The following is a 26,344-nucleotide window of genomic DNA, read 5'->3' on the forward strand; positions in this document are numbered from 1 at the left end:
AATAAAATCAGGCAATCTGTTGACTCCAACCTTCTTCAATGGTTCGCTCAATTGGCTGTCCGTCTAACGTGGTCTCTCCAGCCAGCTGGGCAAAGAACTCCTTCTTTAAGCGTGTGTGACACTTCCTTTGTCGCACCATGAAGCCCCCAATCCCTAAAACACACAAATAAGAAATTAAATTTATCTTGAGAAAAAAAACTGTCATCCATAAGAATTTATTCCCTTTCAATCAAGTGCAAGACTGGAGTGGAGCAGAACCACACACTAAACCCTCCACCAGGGCTGCAGTAGAACAACAATAACAAAATGTGAAAAAGTTACAAGTGTGTTTACACTTACTCCAGATCTTGTAACTGCTGAGAAAAAAAAATGATGTAGGAGTTAAACTGTATAACATCCAAGAAGGCTTACCTGGCCTGTAGGGCTTTCGTTTCCTCTTCTTACTGTCCTCCGTCTCGTCGGCTCCGCCTTTGAGGCCGTCACAGTCCCCCATGCCTTCCGCGCCAGCGTCCCTCTCGCCACCTTCTCTGTCAGGACTCCCTGGCGCCTCCATCTTGGATTCACAATCCATTGGCTCACCACAACCTAATAATTCAAAAGTTAGCGCTTAATGAACGAACGCAACACGAACAAATGTTTTATCGGCCGTCAGACGCGGTGAAACCGGGCCGACCTTTCCCGTCGTCGCCGTCTCCTTCGACCTCCCTCATATCCATTCCATCGGGGCCGCCGTCGCAGCACAGAGTGCCGAGACGAGAGCGACGCTGCCGTCTCTTATGCAGGGGAGACATGGAGATGCTGCGCAGCAGGGACATGCCCGACTCGGTCAGCCACACGCCCTCCAGACGGTAGAACTGGGGTTCTGTGGAAAAAAAATGTTCAAATCTAAGCGACTCAGGACAAAAAAAATAAAAATAAGACAGGAAACTATGACGTGCCATTGCAGGTGCATTTCAATTGTTTTTAGAAATATTGTTTGCAAGTAATGAAAACCTAAAATAACGTTTCCCAGAAAGTTTGTGTATTAAATAAAAGCAAACACAAGAGATTTTTAATAGAGAAATACCATCCTTTCTGAAAAGTACGTAAATGTATTGCACATTACATGTCGTCAACATTTGGTTAGGGCTGCTTTTGCATGAATTACTGCACCAATGCAGCATGGCATGGAGGTAATAAGCCTGTCTTCTGATTAGTCAAGCAAATATTAGTAATTTTTTTTGCACTGTGATAAGATGCCAAGTTCTACTGGAAAAGGAAATCAGAAGCTCTACAGTAACAAGGCGCTGACTCAGCAGCAGCTCACGTTTGCAACTCTTGAAAGAGCATTAATTTACAAACCATCAGGCTGCAGTTATTCTTGTTGTGTATCTTTTTTCTACCACATGTTTTCCCTCCACTCAACTTCCCGTTAATATTTTCGGACACAGCCAATGATTGTTTAAGGCTGTGACACTACATTTCCCAATAAAAAAAGTAAACTATTATTGCTCTTGTTTCATCACCTTAAAATGACCAGAAATCTTATTTATTTTTTTAAATATTTTACTCCGTTTGTGATAAATTTCAACTATATACAACTTACACGTTTTAACTAAATTACAAAATTAAATTAACTTCTCAATATTCTAATCAACCGAGGTGCACTTGTAGATAATTCAATAAAACCCACTGACCTGGCTCTTTGATCTTTATTGAAGCCATAATAGCCGACTCTACTGCAGAGAACAACAGGAAGGAGAATTAGAAAGCAAAAGTAAATCATGACATCAGTGCACTGAAGAAAATCTTGACACCGTGACATTCGCTTTCGGTTCCGTCGGCTTCGTCATTCTGAGACTCACCCACGGGTTTTGGAACATATGGAGTGCAGGATGTGCACGCAAAGCCTTCGTCGGAGGCTTGCTCCACCTCATCCTCCGTGTACAGGCTCTCGCAAACAGCATGGACCCATCTGCACAGGCACACAGGAAAAGACGCCGACACACACACACACGCACACACTCCTTTCGTAAATGCCAACAAAATCAAAAGATGTTATGGAATAATTTATGACAGAAAACTCCATGAATAATCTATCTCCCGCTTGTCATCATTAGCCGCATCCCCGTGAATTCCTAAGTTTCTCTTGGCGTGTGCGGATGTAGGGAGCGCGGCACGCACCGGTCGCAGTACTGACACTGCAGCAGCAGCTCCTCTTCCATGAAGTTCTCCCTGCAGACCGGACAGGTGACGAGGCTGGCGCACGGCCCGCAGTGAGTGTAGTTGTTCTGCCACTCGCAGTGGAAGCCTGGTGAGCTGGAGCCACACTGGACGCAGCACACACACCTGCACGGAAGGAGTCGGGTCACTCTTACACCGATCCAGTAAAATTGTATTATTATTATTATTATTATTATTAAAACGAATGCTACAATGGAAGATTTTTTGATTTATTCAATGCTACAAAATAAAAAGACAGAGCAAGGAGACTTTAAATTGCTAATGCAGAGCTGAGACTCTGTGTTTCAGTGTTTTACATAATATGCAAATGTGCATGTACTCATTTCCATTTGACCTAGTTCAAAAGGAACAGCACTGAAAAGACTACTGCACACTAAGAGTCGTTCTTCTTTTACCATTTGCACTTCCAGCCCCCCTTCGGCACGGTGTGCAGGGGAGGGTCCAGGCAGTAGGTGTGGTAGCTGACGTCGCAGTCGTCGCAGAGCAGCAGGCGGGACGGGTCCGACGCCTTCCCACACTTTTCGCACACGATGCACTCCAAACAACGCCAGCCCTTACGGAGCTTCGTCTTGGTGATCTGGAGAAGACAAACGCGCTTAAGTCTATGCTTCAACAAGATGAGTATTATAGACGTCACTGAAGCAGTTCCTTACTTTGCTGTTCACACAGTAAGGGTGGTAACACTGGGCACACTGGGCGCAAGCTAGCAACTGGCCCTCTGCGCCCTTTCCGAAACTGCCGCACACCACACACATGTCCTGAAACAGACGAGAGTATGGAGTCAGATAGAGATATGCGCCGCTTGGGAACTTTTTTTTTGTTTTTTTGTGACAAACCGCAGCAAATTGAAAAGTGTTGTACCTGGAGCAGGACGAATTTGTCTGTGTTTGAGAAGAGAACCACCGTGTTCTGCATGGTGTCGTCTTCCTCGTCGTCTTCCTCCTTGCTTAGTCCAGTGTCTGAGGCCATGCTTAGCTGCAAGAAAGGATACCAGATGTGTTTGTTTATAGGAAAAATCCTATTAAGCACAGATTTGTTTTCATTAATTTGTTATTCAGGAGGAATAACAAATGTATAAGAAAAAAAATAGCATTAATTGCAGAGTCCCACAGTTTCCACATGTATACCTTTCCTGAATTGACTTTTCAATTCTGAGCATCTACACACAAACATTTGTCAACAAAAATGAATGACCCATGATTGCTTTCACTAATCATAGTGAAATATTATTACAAGGACATGGATGTGTCTCACTTTATCCTGACTGTGACAACATTCAAGTCCAAGCATTAAATATAATTGCAGAGAGAAAGTTACCTAAAGCCATTTGGAGCACTTCATCTGTTCTCTGATTGGCTTTCCCTTGAGACCTGATGTTGCTGATTTACACTTTACCAACTATAATGACATATAATTTTGTCCCAGTGTTTCTGTTGGGCTTTCAGGTTGCAAATATTTCCAAAATATATCTGGAGGTTTAAAATGTTGTCCTTACTTCAGTTAATGTTTGTCTCCCCAGTGAGAGTATTCACTATTATTTTTTTCTGATGCGTGTACAATATCTTTGCTTCCTTTATATCTTCCAAAGGCCATGAAATACAAAAAAAAACATAATTTAATTCCGTTTCACTTTGTGTATGAAAATGCTTTGGTTGTAATTCAGCTTTATGACAAATCATAAGAAGCGATTCATCCATCAGGCTTCCTCAAAATGATTGCGTGTTGACATTTTTGTACATTTCATAGATGCCCAAAAGAGGTTTTGGACTTTGAGACAGGAGCTCCGAGTCCAGATGATTGGAAAGCTCACCAAAAAGGCATCGATGCAGGACGCCATGGCTTTGAGGCGCGACCTCCCGCCACGCCCTCTTCCTCCTCCGCCGCCACCCCGAGGTCTCCGCTTTCCAGGGAAGCTGCTGCTTCGCCCCTACAAGTTAAAATAAAAGGATAAATGAACAACCTAAAAGGCACTTTGTCATAAAAAACCACTTTCACCTTTCAGATATTAAAATCAACGTCACGGTGACCTCACCTGTTTGACCCGTGAACGGCCCGGCGACCCTCTCCGTTTCGCCTTCTCCCTGTCGCTCCGGAGGGCATCGAAGGGAAGCGAGTCGTCGGTCTCCGTGAGGTTATCGCCGTGGGAACGGCCGGCGGGAACCAGTCCGAGCTCCATGGCCAGTTGATTGTCCGGTTCTCCGGGCGAGCCCAGGAAGCCGCTGCTGCTGGACATCTCGTCCAGCAGCAGCTCGGGCTTCGCTGCCTGCAGCTCCTGCTTTATGTCCAAATGATGTCCTTTCATTTGCTCGTCGTCCTCCTCTTCGTCTTCCTCCTCGGACTGAGGAAGCAACCTCGACTCCACATCCATGGCAGAAAGCGCGTCTTGTGCGTCTGCCGACGGCGAGGTGGCGGAAGGCGACTGGAGGTCTTGGCACCGACTCCTCTCGGGTTTGTCGTCCACGGACGGCAGCTCGGGTTTGTCCACAGAGACAGAAAAGGCCGCTGGTCTCTGCACGTCCTTTCTGAACGGTTCCACGACACAGTCGCTCCGTAACGACTCCTCCGGGGCTTCTGTCTCAGAGAGGGTGGACTTTTGCTTGTGCTCCTCCACGCTTCCAGTTGCTTGGTGTGATGATGCGGTGGGCTCTGGTGTAGGGTTAATGTCGCGCTGAGTTTCTGCTGAGAAGACCCGAGAGGGCGGGCTTTGAGTCTTCTCGCAGAGCATTTCTTCTGATCTCCGTTCATCAGCAGGAAGACAAACGGCTCCTTGTTCCCTCGTAGCACGAGCTGGATTTAAAAAATGTCATTATTAGCATTAGATATATACACACATATCTAAAAACATTTTAAAAAGTCGATCTACGTTTGCATATTAGATTTTTTTTTTTTAAACCATTTAGGTTTATTAGATGATGCTACACGTCAAGTGTTTATGCCTGTTTACCTACCATCAATGAGAAGAAACATTTATGTGTTTATGTAGGAGTTTCATTTCTAGATTACCTTTATTGTCATTGTATGTTTAGCAGCACAACATTATTAGGGACTGCTTTTTTAACATTGACACTTGAAATAAATGTTTCTCAGTTATTCTAATTTATTGGGGTGCACGAAAAAAACAAGCATAATTCTAATTATTTCAAAATAATTCTTTTTATTCACCTGTAGACACAGTTGAAGCAGATGACTCCTGACAGGTGGCTCCTTCTGCTGCTGCCTGCGGCTCTTGCTTCATTTCCTTCCCCTTAACATCTGCTGAGTGAACTACTGCAGACTCCAAACCTAAACCAAGTAAAAACAAACTCATTAAAAAGCCAGAACTTTTTTTTTTTCCTAATCTTCCGACTTTTCAGGTTCTTTGAAATTCTAACATACCCAAATCCATAGGGGCGTCTCTCTGAGGTTCATTTTTCACGGCGTCCATCCCGGTTGCACCATTCTGACCGGGAGTTGCTTCTGATAAATCTGCTGCCGTTTCAGTGACAAGGTCAGCTTGGATTGTCATCTCCTCCCCAGACTGACTGTCGTCCATGCAGGTCTGACCAGCAGGTTGCTGCTGCTGATCCTCCTTGCAAAGAAGACAGATGTCCTTGGCTTCTGAAAGCTCTCTCAGTGCAGAACACTCGATGTGCATCCATCTGAGGAAAGCAAAAAAAAAAAAAGAAAAACAAAAGTTGCATTACAAGAACATCAGCTCACACCAAGATGCACCAGTTGATTGAGTAGAGGCAGAAATAGACCAGCAGGTCAAATATTGAAAAATTTTGCTTTTTCAAATGCATCAAAAACATAAGTATCCATAATTTTCAATCTATAACAGTCAAACAAACAGTTTTTGCTTTGATTACATTTTTGGAGTTCAACAACAGATAAAAGTTGAGAGACATGAGCAAATACATATATAAGCTTGTAAATTCTTAATTTATTTTTAGGTTCAAAAATACATAATCTGAAAAATAAGAAAACATTCACCACACTTTTCGTGTGCATTATCGTGTGCACTCGATAAATCTGAATGAACAGATGAGAACTGAAGGGAAACTGCAAATGTGTGTCGGTCAGGAAAAGCAAAAAGTGGTGCGTCTCTAATAAACACAATTTAAATCTCCACTGTGTGTTAAGCGGACCTGTGGCACACGCCGCAACACTGAAGCCCAACAGACGGGTTGGCAGCTTTGCTGCAAACGCAACACACTGAGCTGCGGTGTTGCTGGCACTCTTCACACACGTTGTAGTTTTCAAACCACTGGGCCGAACCTGGCAGCGTCAACCCACGGACGCCACACTCCATGCATACGCGGCACCTCTGTGGCAAAACATGACATGGTGACAATAAGGACCAATTCCTCAAAACGGAGAGCATATTTCATTCCATCAGCTAAATTCTAACAGGTAACACTTTAATATGGTTTTACTGTAATGTTCAACAAGTCTTCTCCACGTAATCAACTGTTTAATCCGTCTAAAAGCAGATAATTATTCTTGTTAACATGTTGTATGTACAATTTTCAGACTGTTACAACATTAGATTGTTTTTGTGTGTATGCTTAGTCAGAGGATGTTACCAGAGGTTTTCTAGGTGTTTGTTTTGCTTTTTTATTCACTGCTGGATGATTAGCGCAACAAAATCTTATAAATAGCAAAAATGTCATAAATAGTAATAGACAGTATTACTGCTAATAAGAGATGAAAATCAAAAAGTGACTAACTCTGCATTTCCAAAGGTCAGAGGGAAGAGAATCCATGGCTGGTTGGAGACAGAACGTGTGATATCCCTTATCACAAGCATCACACACCAACATTTTGGAGTCTTCTCCCGGTTGTCTAAATGTGAAATTAAATAACTTGATGTTATTTGAGAACAATAGACATGTCATTCCAAACAAAGATATGCAGCCCAAATCTTAAGTGTGGATGTAGTTTGTCCACATGTCCAACTTACCTGCAAGTCTGGCACACTTTACACTCTGGGCACTGCCATCCTGCCCGCTGGACGGGCGTGGCACCGATTTCCAGGCAGGACGCATGATAATGGAGGCCACAACCCGTGCAGAAAAGTAGCTCTGTGAGCTCCCCAACTGAATCACACACTGCACACCAGGCCTCCTCACCAGCTGTAAGCAAAATATACAAATACAGATTGCAAAGCAAAAAATTGCATCATCAGTTGTTTTTTTTTTCAATTTCTGATACACCTGAGGTTGAATACAATTTCACACCACCACAAAAAAATAAACATTTCACAATGCTTTAATAGATGCAAACAAGTACAGAAACTAACTGATGAAATTAGCATTCAATGAGTATCTGGAGGACTAATAAATATCATCTAATCCCATCTATAGAAAGAAAAAAATGCTTTCCCCCCATTTAAAGTGTTGCATCAAACAACCAACTAATTATCTCTAATAATTACAATCTCATTTTTAGTGATCAGAATGAATTTAAGTTAATTGATTTATTAAGTGCGATAGTTTGGAACAATGGAACGAGATTTCCTACAGTGTCAGAGAATTCAGCATTTTTAATGGAAAATTACAGTCAAATCCTTTAAGATTTATTCAAAAAAAGTCCATTCTGAACCTGCTAAGTTCTAACTATGCTCACATCTCGTTGGATGTCCACCTTGTATGTACTTAAAAATAATAACAGGCAGTAATAACACAGTTACTAATCAAAACGCAGGCGCAAGAACAGTCGCTGCCGGATACCTGATAACATACCTCCTATACTACAAGCACACTCAAAGTTATAAAAGAGTCACAGAGAACGTCTCTTACCCAACTCCTCAGCCTTGTCTATATGCTCTGGACAGAGGAGGACCAACTGCTTCATGGACTGGAAGGATCCACTGGCCGCAGAGCACGGGAAGTGGTAAAATCGCGAGCAGCCCTCTACGTGGCATTGTATGGTTGCACCCAGTCTTTTGCAATACTCACAAAGCTGAAATAAACCAAGAGAAGAAAGCACTCAATTTCCTGACAAAAGTGATCATTTAATATTTCTTTTACACTCCATGTGAAGATGATGGAGCGCAGACTCACCCGTTGAGTCCCTGAGATAACAGCTTTATCCACATCCTCCAGCTCCTCGTCTTTCGTCTGCTTCACCCCGTCTGACCACACCGCACACCAGTGGTGGACCCAACAACCCCCTGCTCATCGCAACAATAAACAGAAAATACCTCACAAATGTCAATAAAAAAGAAGAACGTGACTGCCTTGCGATGTCAAAACGGCACAGAAACGTATTTTGAGCTTAACCTGAGTCGTCAAAGAGTGCCGTCAGACAGGAAGAGTCAGAAAAACCAATGGAAGACAGGTCATCATTTCCAGGCAGTGGCAGTGGGAAAGCTGATGGCTTTTTAGTTGGTCGCTCCAACGACGATCTGAAGTGTCGCAGTTCCCGCTGTCCAAGCAAACTCCGCTCCACACAATTACAAAGGGCACAGGCACGAATGCATTCTCTGTCCACATAATGATGAAAAAAAAAAAAATCACTTTAATAAGAAGATACAAATAATAAACATCATCTTGCATTGAAGAAACAAGCAATTCTGAGGCAAACAGGGAACTTACACAGGTGTGCTGGAGGAGGTTGCATCAACACCAGACTCGTCTACGGCAGGAGAGACTTTGGACGACTCCTGGAGGGAGACCGGCTGGTGTCCAGAGGCGCTATCATCTGCTAGCAAATACAAAAAAAATAAATAAAACGGATATATAAAGATATATAAATATTTATTACTGCTTAGTTCAAATTAAATTAGAGATCCATCTCCGCATAAAAAAAAACAATATCCAAAATAAAGATGAATCAATAAACATAAGAAAAAAATGATTTTTTTTTCTTGTTCTTTTAAATATTAAATGCGTCACATTCAAGAACTCCCAACTAATTTTGGATCATAAACACATCAACCAACAGAACAATTTTCTGCTGGATTAAAATTCAGCGCATCTATCCAAGAACATAACAAGCATTCTTCCTATTGTTTGCTATAATCCTTAGGATTATTCTTAGGGTTAAAAAAAAATACGCAACAAAAAGAAAGTTGGAAATCAGTATCAATTAGAAAAAGCTTAATTGGAGCAGGTATGAAATGGAATACCATGATAACTTTACCTGTTGGTTCAGAGTCATTCTCTTCGCAGTTCGATTTCTGCTCGTCCATTCCACGTACAAATTTTGACCTCCTTAACAGAGATCTACAAAACAAAACAAAATTGTGGATCAAAAACAGGGCAGGTATGAGAAAACTGTTAGCACATATCAAAATTATTGGAATGATTTCCTTTACTTTGGAAATGGGCAAAACGATCGAGATTAAGTCTGCTTACTTGAAATACCCAACAACTTGGATAAAACACTCACAGTAAAGTGTTACAAATTCACACGTCTCAAAAATGCAAGGCACTGATTGCAATCTGAAAACCAAACAACTCAAATATTTAGAATAAAAACAAGCATCGGATGCACAACACTGCATTAAACAATTCAACGTGAAAATACTAAATCAGCGACACAACTAATTTAATAAGACAGCCACATGTAGACTTTCCCGTGATCCCCATGTGTTAATTTCGTAGATTTATTATTAATGCAACCGAGATTTAACGCCAACTCATGAAAATACCGCGAAGGTTACGTACAAGCGATCATTCAGAAATGGCTTTTAACGATCCAACTTATTTACCAAGCGATGCATAATCCACGTCGATGAAGCCTCCGTGGACAAAAAGCACTCGAGCTCGCAACTAAGCTGTGTATTATTTAATTAAACAGCCACAAAACGGGATACACAAAGAAAATACAACTTCCTTATAAAGAGCTTCCTGTTGCAGCGGAGCCCTTTTCGTGCAGAACACGGTCACTGAGAAATAATAGTTCCGCCATGGGATTGAAGCGCTCAACCGAACGCCGTAAAACAAACAATGACGGCGAATCGGTTTTATCCACATAATAGATGAGAAATGAGAGAACAATAAGTGCGACGACTCGTGTGCATATAAATACATGAGTAATTAATTTTCCAAGTGGCTCTTCATGTATTACAAAACAATTATTGTGTCATAAGCCCTGAGTACATGCATTTCGTAATGTTTCCTTTTCATTGTATAAAAGTAAATGGAAGTACTGGCATAGTTTTGTTTTTGATTTCTTTGCTCTGGTTTTTTTTTTTTTTTTTTTTTTTTTTTTTACGAATTCACTCTAAAGCGATACTCCTAAACAGTTTGAAGGCAAACGACGTCAACAAAAGAGATCATATTTAAATCAAAAATTCTAATTAATACGAATAAACATCAGGGAGTAACAGTTAAGGTTAAGCAAAGATTTTTGTCACATCTACTTGAATGATCATGCATATATTACAAACATATCCTCATTTTCATGGAGGAAATACGAGCAGAGGGGAAGTGATGTGTGGGGTCAAAATATTGTATTGGGGCCTTAAATGAAAATCACTCGAATTCAAATAAATATGTTACCCGATCAAAACCTGGACGATCTTAAAGCAGGCTATTTTTTTTTTTTTTTACAACTACAACCAAAACTCCCACAATAAGACTTCACAGACGTGCACAGTAAAAACATCCCGAGATTATTCTACAAACTGCATCAAAATGAGTGTGAATGCAACTGAGCTAATGGACACAATCTCTTTAGCAGTCTTAACATTGCATCGCTGTTCTCAATCGGGAGCGAGAAACACTCGAAACACACTCCAAAACAAGGCGCACATTTCATAATCCGATCCCCCAGAACTAACACGCTTTAAGACGACACGTTTCCGAAGATATACCATATGCTTTGCTGTAAAGGAAAAACAGAATTGATCGAAGCAAAAGTAATAAACACGATGTCCACAAGTCTTCACATTATAGTTAGTGTTGCAAACTAACTGCGAACAGTATTAAATCTGGATATAAAATGGTAATAATCAGAAACTGGGGTGTGCTGCTGAACTACAACAAAGAGTTTATAGCTGAATAATAGCAGAGCCAAGCACTTTCTCAATGTAAACACCGACTTCAAAGGGTTGGTTCCAACCAGCAATTAGACGCATCCATGTCAGTGACGAAAATTTTACAAAGCTAACAATTACCAATTGTGGCGCAGCTACAAACTTTCCCGAAGAAATCCCAAGAACCGAAACTACACTACGCTCAGGGACGTGTAGTTTTGAAATATGTCAACTGGATTTTACGTGGATCTCCATGTGAATACAAGCAGTGCAGAACAACCGAAAGAGAACACACAGGGTACCACAGCTAGCTTTCCAGCAATTAGATAGATTCATCTGGCAGCTAAATGCTACAGATAGCAGCGCTAACACCGGTCTAAGGTCAGGGTTAGTGCGTTTAGATCAGTATGCTGCAAGGAACTAAAGCATGCCACACATGTCCCTACCTACCTTAGAAAAATAATGTCCTCTTCTCATGCATCAGCAAGATCTAAATAGCCACAAAGCTCCCGAAAATGCTGATGCTCGCTTCATTTTATGTACCCGGACTAACGCTGCGGCTAGCCCCGGCTGTTGTGAGAGTGGGGGAAGTGCAAGTCGGCGGAAGGCAAGTCAGTCAGCAGGCAGGCTTTGCTAGCTGTTTAACTACACGGACAACACCGTCGTTACCCGGCTAACCAACGGCCGGACTTCTGTTTTGACCAGTCGGGGAACTTTTGTATCCAAACGCAAGTCTTCGGGTAGTCCAGAAAAATGTTTCCTGGCTCCACGTAGCGATGGTGAACGTAGCTTGAGGGCTAACATTAGCAAGCTCCAGTTATGTTCTGGAATCTCACTCGAAGAGGTCGTTCGTTGCAGCAAGTTTGCATAAATTGTCTGTATCCGGAAAGTGCTGCGCTGAACTTTGTAGACAAGCCAGGGAAAAATGGTTTCCTTCAAGTTTTTTTTTTTTTGCCGAGTGCAGACTTTCATCTAACTGAATTTGCAGTTCAACTTTGCATGGGTACCCTTGTATTGGGTCACTAGCATCTCTTCTTTCCCTTCACTAAACTGCGTTGCGTCTTCAAACGGCTGTTCCACTAAAGTGGCTAGCCTATGCTAGCTGTGCTACGTTATAAACAACTACGTCGAAAATTAATTCATCCAAACGAACGATTCGTAATTATGCCTCACCGGAGCATATGTTAGACTTGGGGGTGATGCTAAAGAGATAAACCCTGTGGAGGTTGATCATTGAGCATGCAACATGGGATTTTAATTTCGAGAGCGCGGCCACTGAAATATGGTGGATAATAGATATTAGGTCATTAGATTTTCGATCCTGGGAAGCCATTTTTCATTAGATTGTTATGATTGTAACAGCAGAGCTACACTGATAACCCTGTTTGTGAGCGATTTAGCTGGGTTTCACAGTTACGAGAAAAACGATTTCTGAGTTAATTCCCTATTTATACAAATTAATATTGGTAAGCAATTACAGCGAATGTAAATGTAGTATTACGACTGTTTATTTTTTATACTTTTTTTTAATACTAGATTTACTAAACGTTTCATGTTGTAAAATAATAGGATTTTTTTAAAAACCAGAATTTGTTGGGAAACCTTTCGTTTTGCCGAATCATTACGAAACTTAGGTGAACTCAGTGGAAAATAATTCAACATCTCCGTCTATGACACAATTACAGTGTTTGTACCAAGATTGAATTTAAAAAATATGTCATGTGTTTTAATTGATTTAATTTGATACAGAAAACAAAATTTGTCTCCTCTAAATATACTGCCATAATAAGCCATAATATGTATGGCTTATAATATTATCTCCAATAACCACTGATTTTTACTTTGACAAAAGGGCTTTTTATATTGTTGTGAAATGTCATGAGAAAATGAATGAAAAAGTAACAAAACAAAAAACAGCTCTTTGTCTATTTACAGAAGTTGGGAGTAAGTAGTTACATTTACTTTAGTAATTTTTTTTTTTTTTTGGGGGTGGGGGGACAACTTCTAGGAATACTTTTGCTGCACCCGAAACGCTTTTTCAAATCTTTTTTGAATTTGAAAACATTTCTTCTGCTTTTTTTTTTTCTTTTTTTTAAATTATGTTCCAACTTTGTGGGAACAGCTTGAGGGATGACTCCTTTTTACTCCAGTACAACCCCACACCAGTTCTCAAAGCACGTTCCGAAAAGAGACGGATGAGCGAGTTTATTATGAAGGAAGCTAACTGGCCATCACAAAGTGCTGACCTAAACCTGATGAATTAGATCAGAGATTGCAACCCAGTCCTTCCTGCTTCACTGCAAGACATAACAAATGCCCTAGTGGAAGAATTGTGGAAAGCCTTCATAATTCCAAAACCTCATGCAGAGCTTCTCAAGAAGAGTCATCTTATTAAACACTATGGATTAAGAATAGGATGTCACTCAAGTTCATATATGTGTAAAGAACTTTGGCCATATGATGTTTATAATGCTTATTCCACAGTATAGTATATTTTTGACTAAGTAACACTATCCATCCATCCATTTTCTTACACCCTTGTCCCTCGGTGGGGTCGGGGGGGGGCTGCTGGGGCCTATCTCCAGCTGGCGTGCCGGGCAAGAGGCGGGGTACATCCTGGACAGGTCGCCAGTCTGTCGCAGAGACACACAGGACACACAACCGTGCACGCACACACTCACACCTAGGGGCAATTTGGAGAGGCCAATTAACCTGACAGTCATGTTTTTGGACTGTGGGAGGAAACCGGAGTACCTGGAGAAAACCCACGCATGCACAGGGAGAACATGCCAACTCCATGCAGAAGGACTGGGGCCGGGAATCAAACCCAGAACCTTCTTGTTGCAAGGCAACAGCTCTACCAACTGCACCACTGTGCAGCCCCAAGTAAGACTAGGAATCTAAAAAACTCATATTAGTTGTTTACTATGTCGGGTTTTCTGCTTGGGCATAGCCTGTTCAACAGATATGAATACTGGTATAAGAACAATGTAAATAAATGTGATAGGCAGTTGTGATAGTAGTCCATGTTTACCATAACTGTATGTGGTATGAAAACGTAGGTGTAAATTTTAGTTGCCTATAAGGTCCTAGAGGTGAAAGGTCTGAGTTGTTGCTTTTCTTCATCTGATGATGCAGTATCCATGTCAGAAAATTACACAAACACCCCTCCTCAAAAAAAAAATAGCCAGGGAAAAATAAGTTCAAAAGAGCCGCTCTGAGAATGAATCTGCTTCTCATCTTGACTAACACTCTCTTTCTCATTTAGCACTTAAAATCCAAGAACAGTTTGTCTACAAAGCCGTTTCATTTAGCAGGAAACTGTAGCCATTTTTCAAGCCCTTCTATAATCTATGAACTTGCACACATAGTACAAGGTTAGCTCTTGGTTTTGTAGGTAACCTTTCATGAAGGCGCCAACCTCCTCCCAACCCTCCTTTCTTGATCCCATTGTGCAAAGGCCTGAGGCAATACACACACTAAAGCTCTAATGTCATTTGGAGTGACCCTGTGAACTTACAGAAAATGGGTAAAAGCCTGTCCCACTGGAAGAAGGTCACAAGTTTGATCCACAGCCACTCCTGACACGTCTCAGAGGGGGACGTACAATCTAGAAGCAGCTCAAAATGAAGAGCCGCAGTAAAAGTAGGTATGTATTTTTTTTTATCGCATTCTTCAGATTCATTGACGGTAGATGACAGAAGTTTCACTGCTGCTGGAGCATTATCTGCAGATGTCCTTGTATTATTACATATTTTTGCAATACACAGTTATGCTAGAAAAAATAAATCTGATAGACTTTGAGAGCAGAGCACAGAAATAATTTAGAGTGTTACAGCTGAAACAAAGTGCTCTGGTTTGAGTTAAACCAAATGGGCATCGTTGCTCCAACGCCACCTTTTCAACACGAAACTAAACGAATATGACATAATTTACAGCACCCTCTACATTTATTTTCATTGGCACAACGCTTGGTAGCAAAAGTAACCCTAATAATTCATATAAACTAGAAGCAGTTGAAGTGTTTAGTACTCTGCACTTTTTTAAGGACATCAGGGTGTTAAAAAAAACCCTATGAATTATAAACTGAAAATAAGTGACCTTTTCTTCATTACCTTTTTATGCTGATATATTGAGAAGCTCAATTTTTCTCCATGACGTCCAGTGGCATACATGTGAGGGTACATATTCCAATTTCAAGTTGTCCCTCTTCAAAATGGGAAAGACAAGAGAAACCGCAGTCTTATCTTATTTGAGATTATGTTTCTGCAATAAAATCTCAATTTATTTTAGGTTTTTGTACACCAGAGATGCTGTTAAATTAGGAGGGCGATGTACGGTGGAAGATGATTCGATAATGAAAAAAGAGCATAGGAGAGTTCCTTTGGAGGTTTCTGAAGGACAGCAAACTATGAGCATAGCACAAGACAGACTTAGAATTTGATAGAAGGATTTCATACGAGCTGCTGCTTCGTGTCGGGCCGATGTTTGGTCATCCCGTATGACCTTTGCCACACAGTTTTGGATCAAATGAAATAAAATTATAAAATAGTCAAGGATTTGTTTCTATAAACGAGAGTTGGTTCCAGACACAACAAAAAGTCTGCGCATGTTAAACCTCTGTGGGGTTTAACATGAAAATGACAAAAGCTCTTCACAAGGAGGATGAAAACAGCTTGCCAGTTTCTGCCTCATAAAAATTGTAGAAATACGTACAATGTCTTCAATTTCCCCTACATTCATGAACCCCGGATGTGCCACCTGTGACTCTTTCAGAGAGCCGTCCCACATACAGATATTATTGTTGGAGATTTGCACCAGCAGTTTTCCTCTGGTTCTGTTTGGTCAGCTAATGTTTGAGTTTCTCTTCGCCTGAATGCGAGGTGAACATGTTTTCATTTGGAAAATAAGGCATTACTGGTTCCAGTGACAGGATTACTTAACTCCCCATTCAGCTTTAAGACAATTAGATCAGATTTTGGAGGGGGCTGAGACTGGTTAGAGCAGGGTCACTGATTGGTCAACAGATCTGAACAGAGGGTGGTATTAAAACGCCAAGCTGTTCCTATTGGCCAGGCGATGAAGCCAATGCTTTCCCATCTGGCTCCTGCGCTTCAAGGATAATCCCCTGGAATACCTCCACAGATGTTTACAATGGAATATGAGCCTTTCAAGCACAATCCATTTTTTGTCTTTAGTTGAATGTTTCTAATTTTATTATTTTTTACACTTAAAATTTAAAGGTCACTCAATAAAAAAAAAGAAAGAAATAACAAAAAAAAAAAAGTCCTAAAAAGCCTCTTTCATATAGCTGAGTTTTGTTTATCCTCTTAATATTTTATTATTGAGGTCACTGGGTTCTGGTAACGTCCTACAGAATGTCTAATGCATGCATCTGATGTATAGCTTTAGGGAATAACACGGTACATGCTATGTATATATATTAATGTGTTTTTGTAGTAAATTAATTTAGTATTATGAAAAAAACTTTGTTCTTTTATGTTTGAGAAACCACTTTATGCGATCCAGGTGACAATACACAATTCCTCCACAAGGGGGTGTATAACCTCATCCTCATTTTATTAACACAAGTCCATTACCTTTTCCATTTCTGTTTACATTTAAAGCATGCGTCTTAGTAATAAAAGATTTTGGATCAAGTGTTTAATGTGCATGCCAGGGGGCACAGTTTATCCATAGGTGTATATTTAGGACCAAAAATCCCCAAAACCTTTTCAAATGTTAGAAACAAAAAGAAAAAAAATGCATACAAAATATGCTTTTGTAAATGTAAAATGGGAGTAATTACAAAATTATTAAGATCAGAATTCATAATGAACACAAAAGCATGAAATTACATTTCATAGTCAAAATAAAATGTTTTCATATTTCCTGGCGGGTTGCACAGCGGAGCACGTTCCACCCTCATACTTTCCAAGTTAAGGACATTTGCTGAAGAAAAAGTGTAAATTGTTTCATTTCTTATCTACTCTGCGACAGCTAAAAATATTGAATCCACATGATTTAGTCACTTGCTGTCCTCCAAACAAATATAGTGTATAATTGTAAAAGAACAGTAACTCAAAAGTCATAAAACTGGCATAATTCAAACCGGAATTGTTGCAAATCACACTGAGGAAACCCTTTACTCCAATAATCTCAAGGCAATAAAGTCAAGGAGTGGCACAGTTGGGCTTTTTGTTAGTTTATTTACCTTGCATGAACCTTAATCCTCCAGCCACATTTTGCTTAGCAAGTCAAAGAGAAATCACTGTAATATGTGCAGAAGCAAAAAAAAAAACACAAATATTGCATTTATGGAATTACATTTTTATTCGTTTGGTGATACGATGCCAAGTCAGTGCTTACAATACAAGTTGTAGAATTATTATAGCAATAATAAAATGCAACCTCTATATATTATGATTCATGAAGTACAAAAATAAAGATTCTGTTGTACAGGGAATTCATTCCTATCCCATCATATTTTTCTTTTTAATGCAAAAAGAAATAACTGTACAAATACTGACTGATGTACAGTAATATTTGGTTTTAATCTCTTCTGACCAATAATTTCATTATTCAACATATCTTACAGACTTCTCATGTTATGCATCGACAGTAGATTAGCATACAGACAGTAGTGTAAAAAGCCAACCAGCAATTCCAGATTCTCACTTCCTTCTTATCTGAAGGAAAACAAACAGCAGCTTCAGGTGTGGCCTGCAGTATATTTCAACTTTTAAGCATGGAAAATGTCAGAGTCTAAGAAGATGCATGCAAATCTGTAGAGTAGTCTAGCATACCAGTGTATTTCTGATGTCTTCAAGGAGCACTGCTCTTGATCTTTCACTCTAAGAGGTTCGCTGAGATTGTCTTGCTTGTGAATACTTACTTTTTCTGTTGCGCCAAACTGTGTTGCACTCTTAATGCCAGCTTTTTGCTGCCCTTTTACGTCTTCCCCCCAAAACAAGCGGTTCAGGGAACGGAGAAGCCGTAAAGGTCCAAATGCCCAGTGTGCAAGGTCGTGGTCCTCCAGCAGCGCGTAGCTGGACACAAGCACACCGTCAACAAACAAAGTTCCAGCTTCAGTGAGGGGCGCAAACACTCCCACACTTTCAGTAAGAGAGACGGATACGATTCGGGATGTTTCCGTTTGACCCCCCGGTGTGCCGATGAGAACACAGTCCCCGACTCTGGCTCTGCTCGCGAACACAGCCCGATACTCATTAGCGTCACGTCCGCAGTCGGGGTCTAAAAACACTAAATGATGTGGAGTCACGACCAGTCGGTTGCCACCGTCCGCCTCCAGAGACAGAAAGACAGACCGGCTTTCCTGGTCCCGGTGCAGAAACAAGAGGACTTGGCTGTACACGACCTGGCCTGTCCCAGATAGAGCCAGGATCCGGTCGTCAGAGGCCAGTGATGACAGAGTCTTCTGCCTCCCTCCAGAAACCGTCACCCGGGCCCAGCCTGGGAAACAGCCACCCCTCTCCACTGCTTCAGATTTATCTGCAGAGAGAATGAATCAGAAAATGTTCCTTACTGTCCTTAGCATTCAAAAAATATTTCAAAGGTGATACATTTTATCCCTCACACAGAAGTGGCGACTCTGTAAATTAGATTAATGAAAAGTTTGTTTCAAGCTTTTTAAATCAAAAACTAAGACTATTGTAAATGCATTTTACACAAAGTTCTGCAATTCAAACATTTATTTCTGTAAACTTCAGTTAATGTGTCATAAAAAATAATATCAATCTCCCAAAATGTTGTTTCTAAGAACATTAGGATGAAAGACTGTCCACGATTGAGGAGTCATTGACATCCTCCACAGGGAAGAAAGATGCTAAAACTCATTGCTAAAGAAGCCGTCTGTTCATAGCGCTGTTTCCAAGCATATAAATGGAAAGCTTGGTGAAAGGAAAAAGTGTGTGGACACAAATGCAATTCTGAGAGATTTTTTTTATACATTTATATTTTCTCATCTCTAGTGGCCTTTCTTTGACAGTGATTGGACATGAAAGTGAGTTGCGAGAGAGGAAAAGACATTCGGCAAAGGTCAACTGGCCAGGATGCGAACCTGCTTCGGCCGCATAAAGTCACACATGGGTTGTGCTCTTCATGAGTTTACGGCCTCTATTAGAGCAATATTGACTAAGAGACGTCCCAGCAGAGTGGCAGGTAGAATCCTTTGATATATGCTACAAATATACAGAAATTAATGCGAGGGAGCCACAACCGACGGCTGAATGCAGTTTAGTAAGTCACAATTGACAAAATAAACAGAAATAAATACTGAAAGTAATGAAATTTACTTTTTGAAGTGAATTTCTGAAATAAACTTTTCATAATATTCTAATTCACTGAGATGCACTTGTAAGTAAAAAAATAAAAATAAAAAAATCAAACTTACCTGCTTTGACCGAACAGTGGATGTGATACCTGGACTCATAATGGACCCAGTCAAATCCTGCTTCTACAGCCAGCTGGGCCAGGATGCCGTACTTCTTTGTTTCTCTGTCGTCTGTGGTTATATCCACGGCCCGGCCTTCGTAGTGGAGAGAGCCCTGAGGGTGGTGGCCGTCTTCATCCCAGGCCTCTGTCACGCGCAGGTGCACCCCTGGCCACTGGTTCATCACGGCAATGGCCAACCTGTTCAAACAGTCCTTACATCGCTGCAGGAGAATAAAACACACAGGTGGAAGGTTTAAGAACAGGGGAAATGCAGGCAGGTACAGAGCCACAAGCAACTGTTCATGTTCTAGACACTTCCTTGTTTAAATTAATGGATTAGTAACCAGTATGCTGAGGAGAAATGCAGGCTTTTGGATGAAGTGTATTAGAGCAGGAACATATCTAAACACGTACCTCAAACCCACTGACCTTTACGAGGTCAGTGGGTTTGAGGTACGTAGTTGGGGACCGCTGGTGTAGAGGACAATATGAGCTTTTTATAGTTTTATATTAGCAAGCACATGCTCCAACACTGCATTAGTTTAACGGGCAGAATGCCAGAACTGCCTATTATATGTCATGACATATCTTAAGAACTATATATTTCTCTTTAAAAACATCTTAGACTAAACGTCTTAAAGAATTGATGTGATTTTGGTTAAGTTCCCATGTTTTTAAAAACTAGAACTGCACAAAATATCGAATCACAGAGGAAATCAAACTTGCAAGGACTGCTTGAATGTACTCTTTGGTGGTCTGTAACTTTTAAAGCTCCATGCATTCACGCCCTGTAATATTTAGTCGTTTGCATGGGCTTTCATTTGGTGCATCGTGATGTTCTTGGTTGGAGGTTGTAGTTTTAAACTCAAGATGCACTGATCAGGCCCTTACTGGCTCATAGAAATTAGTATTTTTCCTGACAAGAAGGTTAAAGATCGTCTGCATTTATATAGGCACACACCCCATTTTTACTAAACTAAAAAGGGACTAAAAGTACATGCTGTTGGCTGAGATTTTTAATCAAGCAAACCTAGAGGGAGTTTCTAGCTATGATGCATTTAATGAAAAAGAGCAAGGGAAAACTTGCCGATTCCAATCTCTTATCGATGGACTGCGCCATCTTTACCTTTGTGTGAAATATTTTGTTTCTAGACATTTGAACATTAATATTTCCATTTTCAGTTAGAAACATCTCTCGCAGAGAGCTCTCGGACGTCTTGCATCTCGATTTACAAATTTGAATGTGCCTTCTATGGCGTCCAAGCCGAACTCCTGTTCAAGCAGCAGACGTTTGCAAGCTTCCTTAAACAGTAAAGGAACTGCTACAGTTACCAGAGCCATGTATCCAAATCTACACCTAAGTATAGAGACCGATAAAATACAGTTCCTCCCTTGCTCTGCTAAAGGCCATCTCAGCTTTGTGCAAACAATCAGACTGCAACCTACTGTAGCCAGTTTAGCACATTCTTTGGTCTTTTCAACAGGGTGGCAGAATAATCAAGGCCATTCTCTGCCTTTCCAGATTGTTCCAGGCTCGAGTTAGACACTTTCACCCCTGAGACATTTGATCAAATGTGTGCACAGTGACTCTTAACACCCCCATGGGCCATAATGTTGCAGACTGTGTCAGCATTGTCGCAAAATAGAGAGTTGGGGGGGTGGGGAGGGAAGTGGAACAAAAAGATGATGACAGCAGCAGCATCTGAGATGATACACTCACCATTTCTTCAGTGCGTGATCACTTTAGTCATCTTGTGGCCTTTTCAAGTAATTTTAAAATATATTTGTGCAGCAAAATGATGAAAAGCAAAAAATAAAAGGATGAGAGCAAGATCAGGAGCTCGGTGAGAAGAAAGCAATGAAGAGGAGGGTCGAGGTTGAGGCGAACGAGGAGGCCAGAGGGGAAGAATGTATGGGCTTGAACTTGGGAATGTGACAGAGTGAGAAAGAGTGAGGGGCAGAAAACAAACTGGGTACATTTCTCGCAATGCCATTGAAGAGAGGCGTTTCATTGTCACAACCACAATAGTCGCTTTTCCGACGGTGCCATTACTTCAGCAGGCGGGAATTTTAGTATAGGCGACCTCTTCGGAGTTCTCGAAGTGACGCACAAAGAGCGTCTTTCACGTGTAGGGGGGGTCATATGCACACATTCTGATTGGGTACACAGAGGGTATGCACATACAATTAAAGATTTTCATCACGTACAATCACACTGGGAGGACGAAGCAACACAGACCTACTTCCCAAACATTTACTAAAATCCTCCATAAGGTGGATAGAGCTGCAGAAAGAGTTCGGCTGACGATGCGTTTTTTTTCAGTGCCCGCAATTGTTCTTTTTTTTTTTTTTTCAAAGATCAACACATTTGGGGTTCTATCCCTAGTAAGCAAATACAAAAGCAAGAACTTACTGGCACACCAATGGATTTTTGTTCTATTTAGGGAACAAAATCTGCAACTTAAATATTTAGTTTTCAGTGTCAACATCTTTGGCAAAAGATTAAAAAGGAGTTTCTGTGGAGGAGCTGGTGCACAGCATTATGTCCTGATTGTACTACCTCCTCCATCTTTTATAGATTGCACAGAGTTTTAGCAAACATTGAGTGACGTGCTTTGATTTGAGCTGAACGTAACACAAACATGGCAGAAAGTATATAAGCTACAAATCCCAGCCAGTGTTTAAATACAACATTTTTTTTTTTTAAATCGACAGCAACACACTGATCAATTGTCCACACATGGAAAAATTGACTAATTTGTCCTTGATTGGCGAGCGGTTGATCAAATACTAAATAGAATCAGATTTTGAGTGATTGAATCAAAATTAAAGACTTCCACCTTTTTTGGTAAATAAAAAACCCCCACAGATTTGACTTTTTTCTTTGTTTTTGAATTGATAAAGTTTAGGGAGAATTCTTCAATGATTATAGATAATCTTGTAATTCATTATTTTTATGTTCTGCTCTCGTTTTTAAAGACGATGAAACACATTCTCTTTCAATTTATTTTTCATTCAAATTCACCTCAAAGAGCAAGCAGCACATGCGTTATATTCCTTGAAATAACAACGTCTAAAAATCAGTGTTGTGGGGCTTTGTTTAATGGCAATGCAGAAGCCCCATATAAGAAGGGAATCCACGTGCAAAGTAATCTGGGGTTCGATTCCCGACCTCCAGGCCTTTCCTGAATGTCTTCTCCATGTCTCTGTGCCCATTCTCTGTCAGATTGCGGTAAATAAAAGGACACTGGCACCAGAAATGTTAAAATCAGCCAAAATCAGATTTGACTATAAAAACTTTATAGTTAAATCCAAATATCTGATTTAAAGACACTCAGATATCAACCAGGTGAAGCCTGATCAGTGCATCTCTATTAATTGATAGTACAAAGACAAGAAACATCCATTCGTCGGCCCACACTCTGTTCATTTTCCTGGATTGGAAGTGTAACCCAACTGAGATCAAGTGATAAATGTAAATCCACAACACACCAACCTCACCTTAGTCATGACCCGATCTGCGCTCGTGTTCTCCTCATCCTTGAAGACAATGTCTGGGTTGTAGTTGCACACCAGCTGGTTGAAGCGCTCGGAGTTGCGCGAGATCTTGCCCTCGGCCCTGCCACTGGCCCCCAGGGTGTTCTCAGAGAAGTTGGGGAAGAACTGCTTGTAACGCATAGGTGTGAGCTTCCTGGGCCTGGAACGCGTGCCGTACCCAGGACCGGGTCCGCATCCCCGGACCACGCCTAGGCAGGTACAAGCAGCGAGCAGGCCGAGCGGTGCCAGGCGGGCCCACCAGAACTGCTTCATTGGGGAGGGTTGGAGCTCAGAGGCTCAGGATGACAGCCCGGTTCCAGGTGTGTGACAGCAACTGAATGAGGGTCAGATCTTGGTCCATACCCAATCATGGATAACTGGTGCTGATATTTTAAAATAAACTTAAAGTGTGCACATTTGAGGTATTTGGATTGTTATTGTTAAAAAAAACAACAAAAAAAAAAACCAGAGAGATTAGAAGTTAAACTACAAAGTGGATATTGCTTTTAACAGTCCCAAAAAGTGTTCTGATTGGTCGAAGCATTTACAAAGTTTGACATCAGGTATTTAAAGTGATGCAGCGTGAGGGTTTCTGAAGACGTTTCTCAGTAGAGGCGCCTCGTTCCTGTGCCACTCTCGATTCCTCCACAGGTGCCTGTCTGGACGCAGGTGTTTTGAAGGGTTTTCTGCTCACTTACCGCTCCTCTCCTCTCCAGCTCCCCTTTAGGAGGCGCACACACCTAAAGTCCGACGCTTCCCCAGACTACAAATCCCTCCTCTGGTTCTGTCATCCTCTTTTTGCGTCCTAATTTCTCGCGTCTTTTGAGATCTTCTCTCTCCTTCGTCCACCCCCTTCTGCTCTCAGCGCTCCTGTCCACCTTGCGCCAGCCATTGGGTCTTATTAGCATCCGGACAAGATTGCCCTCCCTTCCTCTGCGCGCCACAGCACACGCCTCCAATTCAGCCATACAAAGAACATATGATGTTAACACAATGACCCTAACCCCGTCCACGTCAATTACCGTCTCAGGAGGGTTAACCCTTTCATGGATGAGTTATGATAGCCTCGCTAGGGATTTGCGATTTCAGTCGGGAATTTTAAAGTCGGTGATTTTCAAGTATATGTTCAGCTGCGCGTTTTAATTTGGATATCTTTCAAAAGTTAGCTTAGTTCACTAATTGCGCGTACAAATTAAAACATTGTTATTTATAATATAGATTACAGAGAAGTGTAGACATTTACTTTTGTAATGAAAAGGCGAACCTTTTTTTCTCTGAACATTATATAAGATCAATAAAAAATATTTTTTTCTCAACAGAAATTATATGACATTGCGCATTTATTTATTTGATTTTTATTTATTTTAGCAGGTAATTTGACTGAGAACAACTTTTCATTTTCAACATCTTGTTCAGAAAAAAAAAACATTATGGGGAGACTGTTGAATTGACAGTTAGGTAAGGTACGGTAAACTTTATTTATGTTAGCGTCTTTCACAGGATAAGACCACAAGGTGCTTCACATTAACACAACCGTTAAGAGAAAAATAAAACATAAAGGAGAATAAAATAGCACGCAAATTAATTATCCAGTAGGAAGTAGTAGAGATTCTTCACAAGGAGGATAAGCCATAAAAGCTCATATATTAACACGCTGGCTGTTGACAGATTAATGGAAAGTTGAGTAGAAGGAAAAAGTGCCTTGAGAGGTTTGTGAAGCAAATCACTTTTAATAATTTGCTGAGAGTCACCAGAAATGGACTGCAGCTCCTTTTCTAAGGCTCAATGAAGTCCAGTCCACTAACTTCTCTGCAGTTAGGAAACTTAGAATATACATTTTCTTTTATATTTCAGCATTATTTCTCAAGTTTATCTGCATTGCACATTTCAGCAACAAGGCAGTTCAAAGTGCTGTACATCACAAAAACACAAAAATACAAAGAACACACAGTGAACAGTTGAAGTATTGCATTTTGTCAAGTGCCATTGTTACACATCCGAATGTTGATTAATGTTTCATTTATTTCAAAAGCGACTCTGAACAGGTGGGGTCTTTTCTGGAAGTTTCTTCCAGATTTGTGGTGAGTAGAACCTGAATGCTGCTTCTCAATTATAAGATAAAATACATTCCCATTATAAAAAATATCTGCAAAAATTTTTTGTTTATTTTTTATGAAAAAAAATCTGTAAATTATTGATGAAATATGTTTTTTTCTGAGATTGTTTTCACTGTTTCTAAAATTCCTTTCAGAACAATTTAATTTGAGCAGTGGTTTAAAATTCAGTGAACTACTGACAGTGAGGCATGACATTCACTTTAATGGGCAGATAATTAATTGCAAAACGTAGAATCAGCACTTTAAATTTAATCAATTATGCAAGTCCTTAATTATTGATGAATGTTACAATTTACTTGGAAAATGTTGTGGGTGCCATGAAAAGTTTCTGTAAACTTTCTCTGCCTTCCCAGTAGGTGGCGGTGTACTGATCCAGTGAAATGGCTCAACGTGCAAATCTATCATCAACACCTAGACATGTAAAATAAATCCACTTTTAAAAGCTGTTCCCCTTTGCCGTGTTTACTGGACACAAGAGAGTTACAATTGTAAGAATTTAAACAACTTAAACTCCTGAAACTGCAAAACTGCGCCCAATAAACCCAAAGGTTCCCCACTAGCTTTGCATTATCATCTTTGAGATACATCCTGAAGAGACATATCATTTGAGCGTACATGCCCTTGCTTTTCCTTGCTCATCCCACCCACTGGAGTAATTTATTAATAGACCGAGTTGAAGGTGAGAGGACCTAAGAAGGAGCACAAGTGTCCCGCCTCGATACCCTGACCGTGACTTACAGTGTTGCCTTCCTGTGTTCGGGGAGCCGGCCTGACCCCATCTGACACCCAGTAACCCCCCCAAGACCTCATCACTGGAACGCCCTGCGGCCAGATTGCCAACTTATTATTTTTATCCACCTTGAGACAATAGATGGGAGCCTCATAAAATGACTCCGATAATGACAGACGAGAGAGCAAACATTGTGTCCCAGGGGTGAGACATCTGCAATCACACGAGGAAGCTGAAATTAATGGCAGATTAAAGGTCAGAGTTTCTCACAGCGCTATCTCTAGTTTCCTGAGACACACAAGGCTCCATTTTTGAACT

At 40.8% G+C, this 26,344-nt stretch overlaps 2 protein-coding genes across 7 annotated transcripts in view; both read right to left on the minus strand.

Moving 5' to 3' along the window:
• The window catches only part of kmt2d (lysine (K)-specific methyltransferase 2D), a 35,971-nt gene extending 23,583 nt beyond the window's left edge, over window positions 1-12,388 (minus strand). For 2 of the 6 annotated variants that reach the window (XM_081609004.1, XM_008413668.3), the window contains exons 1-22: window positions 11,639-12,387; window positions 9,349-9,431; window positions 8,802-8,910; window positions 8,487-8,689; window positions 8,268-8,377; window positions 8,004-8,166; window positions 7,166-7,337; window positions 6,933-7,047; window positions 6,351-6,529; window positions 5,599-5,861; window positions 5,386-5,505; window positions 4,256-5,010; window positions 4,034-4,150; window positions 3,085-3,198; window positions 2,877-2,981; window positions 2,619-2,800; window positions 2,164-2,328; window positions 1,845-1,954; window positions 1,677-1,718; window positions 674-862; window positions 412-585; window positions 31-153 (exon numbers count right to left, since the gene is read on the minus strand). In XM_081609004.1, the coding sequence (XP_081465130.1) occupies window positions 31-153; window positions 412-585; window positions 674-862; window positions 1,677-1,718; window positions 1,845-1,954; window positions 2,164-2,328; window positions 2,619-2,800; window positions 2,877-2,981; window positions 3,085-3,198; window positions 4,034-4,150; window positions 4,256-5,010; window positions 5,386-5,505; window positions 5,599-5,861; window positions 6,351-6,529; window positions 6,933-7,047; window positions 7,166-7,337; window positions 8,004-8,166; window positions 8,268-8,377; window positions 8,487-8,689; window positions 8,802-8,910; window positions 9,349-9,397 (3,559 nt within the window). In that variant the 5' untranslated portion in view covers window positions 9,398-9,431; window positions 11,639-12,387. The other 4 variants (XM_081609003.1, XM_017305777.2, XM_008413670.3 and 1 more) reach the window with 4 other exon arrangements.
• Window positions 12,389-17,497: 5,109 nt separating this feature from the next.
• On the minus strand, window positions 17,498-24,312 carry dhh (desert hedgehog signaling molecule). Its single transcript, XM_008413675.3, has 3 exons — window positions 23,144-24,312; window positions 19,602-19,863; window positions 17,498-18,700 (listed from the first exon to the last, which is right to left on the minus strand). Exons 1-3 carry the CDS (start codon window positions 23,450-23,452, stop codon window positions 17,931-17,933), a joined length of 1,341 nt encoding a protein of 446 aa, XP_008411897.2. The 5' UTR covers window positions 23,453-24,312; the 3' UTR covers window positions 17,498-17,930.
• Between the last annotated feature and the right edge of the window lie 2,032 nt (window positions 24,313-26,344).

The sequence above is a fragment of the Poecilia reticulata genome, chromosome 7, assembly GCF_904066995.2.
Source record: "Poecilia reticulata chromosome 7, P_reticulata-male-v2, whole genome shotgun sequence".
Taxonomy (NCBI): Eukaryota; Metazoa; Chordata; class Actinopteri; order Cyprinodontiformes; family Poeciliidae; genus Poecilia; species Poecilia reticulata.